This window comes from Salmo salar, chromosome ssa01, assembly GCF_905237065.1.
Source record: "Salmo salar chromosome ssa01, Ssal_v3.1, whole genome shotgun sequence".
In the NCBI taxonomy this organism is placed as follows: domain Eukaryota; kingdom Metazoa; phylum Chordata; class Actinopteri; order Salmoniformes; family Salmonidae; genus Salmo; species Salmo salar.
In genome coordinates, this window is record NC_059442.1 from 172,346,950 (window position 1) to 172,359,380 (window position 12,431).

General features: G+C 43.0%; 1 protein-coding gene across 1 annotated transcript in view; it reads right to left on the bottom strand.

Moving 5' to 3' along the window:
* LOC123726683 (paralemmin-2-like) overlaps window positions 1-12,431 on the bottom strand; it is a 56,094-nt gene that overhangs the window by 15,302 nt on the left and 28,361 nt on the right. The window contains exon 4 of the mRNA XM_045694206.1: window positions 1,573-1,687. Coding sequence (XP_045550162.1) covers window positions 1,573-1,687 — 115 coding nt within the window. The remainder of the gene's footprint in view (window positions 1-1,572; window positions 1,688-12,431) is intronic.

Sequence of the window (12,431 nt, forward strand, 5' to 3'; positions counted from 1 at the left end):
GTCCGATTTTAAAATAGCTTTTGGTGAAAGCACATTTTGCAATATTCTAAGTACATAGACCAGGCATCACGGGCTCGCTATTTAGACACCCGGCAAGTTTAGCACTCACCATAATCATATTTACTATTATAAAAGTTTGATTACCTTTTGTTGTCTTCGTCAGAATGCACACCCAGGACTGCTACTTCAATAACAAATGTTGGTTTGGTCCAAAATAATCCATCGTTATATCCGAATAGCGGTGTTTTGTTCGATGCGTTCCAGACACTATCCGAAATGGTAAAGAAGTGTCGCGCGCATGGCGCAATTCGTGACAATAAAATTCTAAATATTCCATTACCGTACTTCGAAGCATGTCAACCGCTGTTTAAAATCAATTTTTACGCCATTTTTCTCGTAGATTAGCGATAATATTCCGACAGGGAATCTCCTTTTCGGCAAACAGAGGAAAAAATCACAAAGGCGGGGGCGGTCGGGTCACGCGCATAAGCCCAGAGTCCCTTGATCGGCCACTTGAGAAAGGCGATAATGTGTTTCAGCCTGGGGCTGGAATGACGACATTCTGTTTTTTCCCGGGCTCTGAGCGCCTATGGACGACGTAGGAAGTGTCACGTTAGAGCAGAGATCCTTTGTAAAAGATAGAGATAGAGGCAAAGAAGTTCCAGAAATGGTCAGACAGGCCACTTCCTGTAAAGGAATCTCTCAGGTTTTGACCTGCCATTTGAGTTCTGTTATACTCACAGACACCATTCAAACAGTTTTAGAAACTTTAGGGTGTTTTCTATCCATATGTAATAAGTATATGCATATTCTAGTTACTGGGTAGGAGTGGTAACCAGATTAAATCGGGTATGTTTTTTATCCAGCCGTGTCAATACTGCCCCCTAGCCCTAACAGGATATGAGCTAGCGTTCCACAGGTCTGCAGTTCGATGAGAGAGCAGTCTGTGGAGTGTTCACGCAGTCACAGGTCTGCAGTTCGACGATAGAGTTGTCTGTGGAGTGTTCATGCAGTCACAGGTCTGCAGTTCGACGAGAGAGCAGTCTGTGGAGTGTTCATGCAGTCACAGGTCTGCAGTGCAACGATAGAGCAGTCTGTGGAGTGTTCATGCAGTCACAGGTCTGCAGTTCGACGAGAGAGCAGTCTGTGGAGTGTTCATGCAGTCACAGGTCTGCAGTTCGACGATAGAGCAGTCTGTGGAGTGTTAATGCAGTCACAGGTCTGCAGTTCGACGATAGAGCAGTCTGTGGAGTGTACCATGCAGTCACAGGTCTGCAGTTCGACGATAGAGCAGTCTGTGGAGTGTTAAAGCAGTCACAGGTCTGCAGTGCAACGAGAGAGCAGTCTGTGGAGTGTTCATGCAGTCACAGGTCTGCAGTGCAACGATAGAGCAGTCTGTGGAGTGTTCATGCAGTCACAGTAGGCAGACACTACTAAGGTTGTGTCCTAAACGGTACCCTAATCCCTAGGCTTCTGGTCCAAAAAGTGCACTATAAAGGGAATAAGGAGCCATTTTCGACTTAGCCTTTAAAGTGATATGTTGTGTTGGTAAATAGATCAATGTTCTCTTACTTTCTGTAGGTCTTCTATGGACCTCTCTGTTTTCCTCAGTCTCTCTCTGAGTGTCTGCTCTTTAGCTGAGATCTGACACTCCTCGCTCTCCAACAGACCAATCTCTGACTCCAACCTAGAATGACAGAACAGGAAGAACAACATCTCTGTTAATACAGATCTATAATATAGAATGACAGAACAGGAAGAACAACATCTCTGTTAATACAGATCTATAATATAGAATGACAGAACAGGAAGAACAACATCTCTGTTAATACAGATCTATAATATAGAACGACAGAAAAGGAAGAACATCGTCTCTGAAAATACAGATCTATAATATAGAATGACAGAACAGCAACAGAACACATTCCCTGTCACTATCATTAACACTGGAAACAATTCATCACAATACCGATCAATTAGATTCATGTACAACACATCTCACTGCTCTGAGTCCTGTAGAACACAGCTCACTGCCCTGAGTCCTGTAGAACACAGCTCACTGTTCTCCTCATAATATGATGTGCATGTGCATGTGCATGTGTTGTTTGTTTGTTTGTTTGTTTGTTTGTTTGTTTGTTTGTGTGTGTGTGTGTGTGTGTGTGTGTGTGTGTGTGTGTGTGTGTGTGTGTGTGTGTGTGTGTGTGTGTGTGTGTGTGTGTGTGTGTGTGTAGTCACTGAGACACGTGTAGTCACTGAGACATTGGTGCGATGCCAGAGTTAGAGGTGGCAAAGCTTGACACCAACCAGAGTCACTATCCAAACTTCTACCTGTTCAGACTGGGATAGAGTCCAGTAGACTTCTACCTGTTCAGACTGGGATGGAGTCCAGTAGACTTCTACCTGTTCAGACTGGGATGGAGTCCAGTAGACTTCTACCTGTTCAGACTGGGATGGAGTCCAGTAGACTTCTACCTGTTCAGACTGGGATGGAGTCCAGTAGACTTCTACCTGTTCAGACTGGGATGGAGTCCAGTAGACTTCTGTTCAGACTGGGATGGAGTCCAGTAGACTTCTACCTGTTCAGACTGGGATGGAGTCCAGTAGACTTCTACCTGTTCAGACTGGGATGGAGTCCAGTAGACTTCTACCTGTTCAGACTGGGATGGAGTCCAGTAGACTTCTGTTCAGACTGGGATGGAGTCCAGTAGACTTCTACCTGTTCAGACTGGGATGGAGTCCAGTAGACTTCTACCTGTTCAGACTGGGATGGAGTCCAGTAGACTTCTACCTGTTCAGACTGGGATGGAGTCCAGTAGACTTCTACCTGTTCAGACTGGGATGGAGTCCAGTAGACTTCTGTTCAGACTGGGATGGAGTCCAGTAGACTTCTACCTGTTCAGACTGGGATGGAGTCCAGTAGTCTTCTGTTCAGACTGGGATGGAGTCCAGTAGTCTTCTGTTCAGACTGGGATGGAGTCCAGTAGACTTCTACCTGTTCAGACTGGGATGGAGTCCAGTAGTCTTCTACCTGTTCAGACTGGGATGGAGTCCAGTAGTCTTCTGTTCAGACTGGGATGGAGTCCAGTAGACTTCTACCTGTTCAGACTGGGATGGAGTCCAGTAGACTTCTGTTCAGACTGGGATGGAGTCCAGTAGACTTCTACCTGTTCAGACTGGGATGGAGTCCAGTAGACTTCTACCTGTTCAGACTGGGATGGAGTCCAGTAGTCTTCTGTTCAGACTGGGATGGAGTCCAGTAGACTGAGACAGCTCAGATCGACATGCAGGGTTTTTATATAATGTGTATATAATGTGTATATAATGTGTATATATGCAGGGTGTATATAATGTGTATATAATGTGTATATATGCAGGGTGTGTATAATGTGTATATAATGTGTATATATGCAGCGTGTATATAATGTGTATATATGCAGGGTGTGTATAATGTGTATATAATGTGTATATATGCAGCGTGTATATAATGTGTATATATGCAGGGTGTATATACTGTGTATATAATGTGTATATGCAGGGTGTATATACTGTGTATATATGCAGGGTGTATATACTGTGTATATAATGTGTATATGCAGGGTGTATATACTGTGTATATATGCAGGGTGTATATACAGTATATATAATGTGTATATGCAGGGTGTATATACTGTGTATATATGCAGGGTGTATATACTGTGTATATAATGTGTATATGCAGGGTGTATATACTGTGTATATATGCAGGGTGTATATACTGTATATATAATGTGTATATGCAGGGTGTATATACTGTGTATATATGCAGGGTGTGTATAATGTGTATATAATGTGTATATATGCAGGGTGTATATACTGTGTATATATGCAGGGTGTGTATAATGTGTATATAATGTGTATATGTGCAGGGTGTATATACTGTGTATATAATGTGTATATAATGTGTATATAATGTGTATATATGCAGGGTGTATATAATGTGTATATATGCAGGGTGTATATAATGTGTATATATGCAGGGTGTATATAATGTGTATAAATGCAGGGTGTATATAATGTGTACATATGCAGGGTCTATATAATGTGTATATATTCAGGGTGTATATACTGTGTATATAATGTGTATATACTGTGTATATATGCAGGGTGTATATACTGTGTATATATGCAGGGTGTATATACTGTGTATATATGCAGGGTGTATATACTGTGTATATATGCAGGGTGTATATAATGTGTATATAATGTGTATATAATGTGTATACTATGCAGGTGAGTGATTGTATCTGTACTGTCATGTTGAAAACTCTTGATGAAGTTCATGGTCTTTATTTTAGCTGTTCCTATAACTCTACAGAACCTTGAATGTAATTAATCTGAACTGAGCAGGAAAATCCTTTTAGCATGCAACACACACACACACACACACACACACACACACACACACACACACACACACAAACACACACACACACACACACACACACACACACACACATTCCAGATTTCCCAGAGGACCTGGATCTGGGTAATTCTTAATGCTGACAGCCAATCAGGAAGCAGCGTTCGGAGGAATCCGCTCTGCCTCCTCCCTGGTCATTTCCTGCCATTGTTTAGTCCTGGAGGTTCTAGAACACCTCTGAGGTTCCATGGTCAGACATAACAAAGACAAAGGACGCTTCCCACGATATCAACACTCATTCCACACTAAATCGTGAATAGTGGAGAATAGACTATTGTCTCAGCTACTTGACATCGATTGGCTTGTTGATATCTAGTCTGAAGGGGAGGTTGTTGTGGGTTGTAGGCCGTGAACTTTCTCCACGGTGCTGTATTGTGATGTGGTGGCCAGGGTTAATATGATATCTGCACTGTGGGCCATGGTGAAAAGTAGTGCACTATATAGGGCATAGGGTGCCATATAGGACATTACCCATATCAGCTGTCTTGTCTGCCATTACACCTGTCTCTCTGTCTTGTCTGCCATTACACCTGTCTCTCTGTCTTGTCTGCCATTACACCTGTGTCTCTGTCTTGTCTGTCATTACACCTGTCTCTCTGTCTTACATCATGTTTGTCCCTGGTACATGACAAGAAGACAATGAAGCCTGATGGGTTTGTACAAGGGCGATCAGAGGTCTCAGCCAAGACCTTCAGCCCGATGAGAGGTCTCAGCCAAGACCTTCAGCCCGATGAGAGGTCTCAGCCAAGACCTTCAGCCGATGAGAGGTCTCAGCCAAGACCTTCAGCGCGATGAGAGGTCTCAGCCAAGACCTTCAGCCCGATGAGAGGTCTCAGCCAAGACCTTCAGCCCGATGAGAGGTCTCAGCCAAGACCTTCAGCCCGATGAGAGGTCTCAGCCAAGACCTTCAGCCCGATGAGAGGTCTCAGCCAAGACCTTCAGCCCGATGAGAGGTCTCAGCCAAGACCTTCAGCCCGATGAGAGGTCTCAGCCAAGACCTTCAGCTCGATGAGAGGTCTCAGCCAAGACCTTCAGCCCGATGAGAGGTCTCAGCCAAGACCTTCAGCCCGATCCCTTTCCAAATGACTAGATATCTGACTAGATATATATTTAGTCTCTTCAGCTTGAAGGCTCTACCATGGATGCTTCTCATTAGCTCTGGTCCAGGGCGTTAGTGCAGCTCTACCATGGATGCTTCTCATTAGCTCTGGTCCAGGGCGTTAGTGCAGCTCTACCATGGATGCTTCTCATTAGCTCTGGTCCAGGGCGTTAGTGCAGCTCTACCATGGATGCTTCTCACTAGATCTGGTCCAGGGCATTAGTGCAGCTCTACCATGTATGCTTCTCACTAGCTCTGGTCCAGGGCATTAGTGCAGCTCTACCATGGATGCTTCTCATTAGCTCTGGCCCAGGGCGTCACCCAGCCCGCTTCAGCCATGTCCCCATTCACATCCAGTCCAAGAGGAAATGCTTTACAATAGATGCTTCCGTTCCTTATGCTTCTAAGATCAACACTGAATGTATCTGCAGTATATTTGTGAATAATGGTATACAGAGACAAAAACAGCAACAGAGACAGAGACAGAAACAGAAATGAAAACAGACAGAGACAGAGACAGAGACAGAGACAGAGACAGAGAATTGATGTAAACCCACTGTATAACCTTTTCCCCGTCTCACGTTCACCAGCCATCAGAGACTGACAGGAGATAGACGGCCTCTGCTGCTCTCTAGTGGTGTAACTGGTAACTACTGCTACTCAGAAGCACTTGAGCACCGATGACTAGTCAAACCAGTCAGATGGAGAGAGGACCACAAAGCTTCCTGTGAGAAGCCTGATTAGAAAGGTCTGCAGAGAGAAACCACCTCAATAAGCAGTGTCACATTGTGTATTTAGTGTGTCTTTAACTGGAACACTGAGAGCATAGCTAGAACACTGAGGATACAGCTAGAACACTGAGAGGATACAGCTAGAACACTGAGAGGATACAGCTAGAACACTGAGAGGATACAGCTAGAACACTGAGAGGATACAGCAAGAACACTGAGAGGATACAGCTAGAACACTGTGAGTACATCTAGAACTCTGAGATTATAGCTAGAACACAGTACATCTAGAACTCTGAGATTATAGCTAGAACACAGTACATCTAGAACACTGAGGATATAGCTAGAACACTGAGAGTACATCTAGAACACTGAGGATACAGCTAGAACACTGAGAGGATAGCTAGAACACTGAGAGGATACAGCTAGAACACTGAGGATACAGCAAGAACACTCTGATGATACAGCTAGAACACTGAGAGGACACAGCTAGAACACTGAGAGGATACAGCTAGAACACTGAGATTATACAGCTAGAACACTGTGAGTACATCTAGAACACTGAGATTATAGCTAGAACACAGTACATCTAGAATGCTGAGGATACAGCTAGAACACTGAGAGGATACAGCTAGAACACTGAGAGGACACAGCTAGAACACTGAGAGGATACAGCTAGAACACTGAGAGGATACAGCTAGAACACTGAGATTATACAGCTAGAACACTGTGAGTACATCTAGAACACTGAGATTATAGCTAGAACACAGTACATCTAGAATGCTGAGGATACATCTAGAACACAAGGTATGCAGCTAGAACACTGAGTTTATAGCTAGAACAATGTGATGACACAGCTAGAACACTGAGAGGATACAGCTAGAACACTGAGAGGATACAGCTAGAACACTGAGAGGATACAGCTAGAACACTGAGAGGATACAGCTAGAACACTGAGGATACAGCTAGAACACTGATAGGATATAGCTAGAACACTGAGGATATAGCTAGAACACTGAGGATACAGCTAGAACACTGAGGATACAGCTAGAACACTGAGGATACAGCTAGAACACTGAGGATACAGCTAGAACACTGAGGATACAGCTAGAACACTGAGGATACAGCAAGAACACTGAGGATATAGCTAGAACACTGAGGATATTCTAGAACACTGAGGATACCGCTAGAACACTGAGGATACAGCTAGAACACTGAGGATACAGCTAGAACACTGAGGATACAGCTAGAACACTGAGGATATAGCTAGAACACTGATAGGATATAGCTAGAACACTGAGGATACCGCTAGAACAATCTTGGTTTCATCAGACCAGAGAATCTTGTTCATCATGGTCTGAGAGTCCTTTAGGTGCCTTTTGGCAAACTTCAAGCGGTCTGCCTGGTGCCTTTTACTGAGGAGCGGCTTCCGTCTGGCCACTCTACCATAAAGACCTGATTGGTGGAGTGCTGTGGAGATGGTTGTCCTTCTGGAAGGTTCTCCCATCTCTACAGATGATCTCTGGAGCTCTTTCAAAGTGACCATCAGGTACTTGGTCACTTCCCAGATTTAGGCCCTTCTCCCCTGATTGCTCAGTTAGGGCCGGTGGCCAGCTCTAGGAAGAGTCTTGGTGGTTCCAACCTTCTTCCATTTAAGAATGACGGAGGCCAATGTGTTTTTGGAGACCTTCAATGCTGCAGAAATGTTGTGGTACCCTTCCCCAGATCTGTGCCTCAACGCAATCCTGTCTCGGAGCGCTATTGACAATTCCTTCGACCTCATCACTTGGTTTTCGCTCTGACAACTGTGGGACCTTATATAGACAGGTGTGTTCCTTTCCAAATCATGTCCAATCAATAGAATTTACCACAGGTGGACTCCAATCAATTTGTAGAAACATCTCAAGGATGATCAATGGAAACATGATGCACCTGAGTTCAATTTCGAGTCTCATAGCAAAGTGTCTGAATACGTAAATAAGGTTTTTCTGTTTTTTACTTTTAATACATTTGCTAAAATGTCTAAAAACCTGTTTTCGATTTGTCATTATGGGGTATTGTGATGTCATTATGGGGTATTGTGATGTCATTATGGGGTATTGTGATGTCATTATGGGTATTGTGATGTCATTATGGGGTATTGTGTGTAGATTAATGAGGAAAATATTAATTTAATCAGTTTTAGTAAAAGGCTGTAACGTAACAAAATGTGACTAAAGACAAGGGGTCTGAATACTTTTCGAAGGCACTGTATTGTAACTCCACCAGTCCTATTTATGATACCATTTACAAAAATATTACCGTTTTGTCTTCTTCTAAAATAATGTTTATTTTTTTTTGCAATTAGTATATTTGAGTTTTATCATAACATGTCTTGAATTATTTGTTCTGTCTTTTCTGGGGGATTAAATTGAAATTGCGACCAGCTTTCTATGGCTTCTTTTAAATATAGCGATATTTTGGAGATTATTTCATTTTCAAATAACCGAAAGTGAGAGGTTGTAATCTGCATAAAGGGAGAGGTCGTAATCTGAATAAAGGGAGAGGTTGTAATCTGAATAAAGGGAGAGGTTGTAATCTGAACAAAGGGAGAGGTTGTAATCTGAATAAAGGGAGAGATCGTAATCTGAATAAAGGGAGAGGTTGTAATCTGAACAAAGGGAGAGGTTGTAATCTGAATAAAGGGAGAGGTCGTAATCTGAACAGAGGGAGAGGTTGTAATCTGAATAAAGGGAGAGGTTGTAATCTGAATAAAGGGAGAGGTTGTAATCTGAATAAAGGGAGAGGTTGTAATCTGAATAAAGGGAGAGGTTGTAATCTGAATAAAGGGAGAGGTTGTAATCTGAATAAAGGGAGAGGTCGTAATCTGAACAAAGGGAGAGGTTGTAATCTGAACAAAGGGAGAGGTTGTAATCTGAACAAAGGGAGAGGTTGTAATCTGAACAAAGGGAGAGGTTTTAATCTGAATAAAGGGAGAGGTTGTAATCTGAATAAAGGGAGAGGTCGTAATCTGAATAAAGGGAGAGGTTGTAATCTGAATAAAGGGAGAGGTCGTAATCTGATAGAGGGAGAGTTTGTAATCTGAATAAAGGGAGAGGTTGTAATCTGAATAAAGGGAGAGGTTGTAATCTGAATAAAGGGAGAGGTTGTAATCTGAATAAAGGGAGAGGTCGTAATCTGAATAAAGGGAGAGGTTGTAATCTGAATAAAGGGAGAGGTCGTAATCTGAATAAAGGGAGAGGTTGTAATCTGAACAAAGGGAGAGGTTATAATCTGAACAAAGGGAGAGGTTGTAATCTGAATAAAGGGAGAGGTTGTAATCTGAACAAAGGGAGAGGTCGTAATCTGAATACAGGGAGAGGTTGTAATCTGAATAAAGGGAGAGGTTGTAATCTGATAGAGGGAGAGGTTGTAATCTGAATACAGAGAGAGGTTGTAATCTGAATAAAGGGAGAGGTCGTAATCTGATAGAGGGAGAGGTTGTAATCTGAGTAAAGGGAGAGGTTGTAATCTGAATAAAGGGAGAGGTTGTAATCTGAATAAAGGGAGAGGTCGTAATCTGATAGAGAGAGAGGTCGTAATCTGATAGAGGGAGAGGTTGTAATCTGAGTAAAGGGAGAGGTTGTAATCTGAGTAAAGGGAGAGGTTGTAATCTGAATAAAGGGAGAGGTTGTAATCTGAGTAAAGGGAGAGGTTGTAATCTGAGTAAAGGGAGAGGTTGTAATCTGAGTAAAGGGAGAGGTTGTAATCTGAGTAAAGGGAGAGGTTGTAATCTGAGTAAAGGGAGAGGTTGTAATCTGAGTAAAGGGAGAGGTTGTAATCTGAATAAAGGGAAAAAGACCATTATTGAACATGGGGTGAGGCATTCTTACTGATCTGCTAGAGAACCATTTCAGATTTAAGTATAATTTTTGTGACTGAAGCCTTTAGTGAGGTCTAACGCTTTCATATTTAATCATTTCTGCCCTCCAAATTCGTAATCATTATATAAATAGGCCTGTTTAATTTAGTCTGGCTTGCCGTTCCAAATAAAGTGGAATATTTTTTGCTCATAAAATGTTAAAAACAAGTTGTTAGGTGTAGGGAAGGCCATAAGTAAATAGGCAAACTGTGATATGACTGAAGAGTGAATCAGGATTATTTTTCCACTAATAGTCAGCTATTTACCTTTCCATGGTAACAAGATCTTATCTATGTTTGGTAACTTTCTATTAAAATGTATTGTAGTGAGATTCTATCTTTCTTTTGGGAAAGTACACACACACACACACACACACACACACACACACACACACACACACACACACACACACACACACACACACACACACACACACACACACACACTTAGTGAGGTCTGCACAACGCATCACTGGGGGCAAACTACCTGCCCTCCAGGACATCTACAGCACCCGATGTCACAGGAAGGCCAAAAAGATCATCAAGGACATCAACCACCCGAGCCACTGCCTGTTCACCCCGCTATCATCCAGAAGGCGAGGTCAGTACAGGTGCATCAAAGCTGGGGACCGAGAGACTGAAAAACAGCTTCTATCTCAAGGCCATCAGACTGTTAAACAGCCATCACTAACATTGAGTGGCTGCTGCCAACATACAGACTCAACTCCAGCCACTTTAATAATGGAAAAATTGATGTAATAAATGTATCACTAGCCACTTTAAACAATACCACTTTATATAATGTTTACATACCCTACATTACTCATCTCATATGTATATACTGTACTCTATACCATCCACTGCATCTTGCCTATGCCACACGGCCATCACTCATCCATATATTTATATGTACATATTCTTATTCATTCCTTTACACTTGTGTGTACAAGGTAGTCGTTGTGAAATGGTTAGATTACTTGTTAGATATTACTGCACGGTCGGAACTAGAAGCACAAGCATTTCACTACGCTTGTATTAACATCTGCTAACCATGTGTAGGTGACAAATAAAATTTGATTTGATTTGACTTAATTTGCTCACACAGACATAACATTTAAATTGACTCTACAAACACTCACAATTATCATACGCTGCTATTACTCTGTTTATCATATATCCTGTTGCCTAGTCACCTTCCCCCTATACACATCTACCTCCATCACTCCAGTATCCCTGTCCCCTTCCCCTATACATATCTACCTCCATCACTCCAGTATCCCTGTCCCCTTCCCCCTATACATATCTACCTCCATCACTCCAGTATCCCTGTCTCCTTCCCCCTATACATATCTACCTCCATCACTCCAATATCCCTGTCCCCTATACATATCTACCTCCATCACTCCAGTATCCCTGTCTCCTTCCCCCTATACATATCTACCTCCATCACTCCAGTATCCCTGTCTCCTTCCCCCTATACATATCTACCTCCATCACTCCAGTATCCCTGTCTCCTTCCCCCTATACATATCTACCTCCATCACTCCAGTATCCCTGTACACTGTTAATATGGAACTGGAACTGACCCTGTATATAGTCACCTTACCCATGTTGTGGTCCACACATCTCTACCTTCCACACATCTCTACCTTCCACACATTTCTCCCTTCCACACATCTCTACTTTCCACACGTCTCTACCTTCCACACATCTCTATCTTCCACACATCTCTACCTTCCACACATCTCTACTTTCCACACATCTCTATCTTCCACACATCTCTACCTTCCACACATCTCTCCCTTCCACACATCTCTATCTTCCACACATCTCTACCTTCCACACATCTCTCCCTTCCACACATCTCTCCCTTCCACACATCTTTCCCTTCCACACATCTCTCTCTTCCACACAACTCTACCTTCCACACAACTCTACCTTCCACACAACTCTCCCTTATTCTAGCCTCTCTCAGCCTATTGCGGACAGTCTGAGCACTGATGGATGGATTGTGCATTCCTGGTGTAATTTGGGCAGTTTATTGTTGCCATCCTGTACCTGTCCCACAGGTGTGATGTTCGGATGTACTGATCCTGTGCAGGTGTTGTTACACGTGGTTTGCCACTGCGAGGACGATCAGCTGTCCGTCCTGTCTCCCTGTAGCCCTATCTTAGGCGTCTCACTGTACGGGCATTGCAATGTATTGCCCTGGCCCCATCTGTAGTCCTCATGCCTCCTTGCAGCA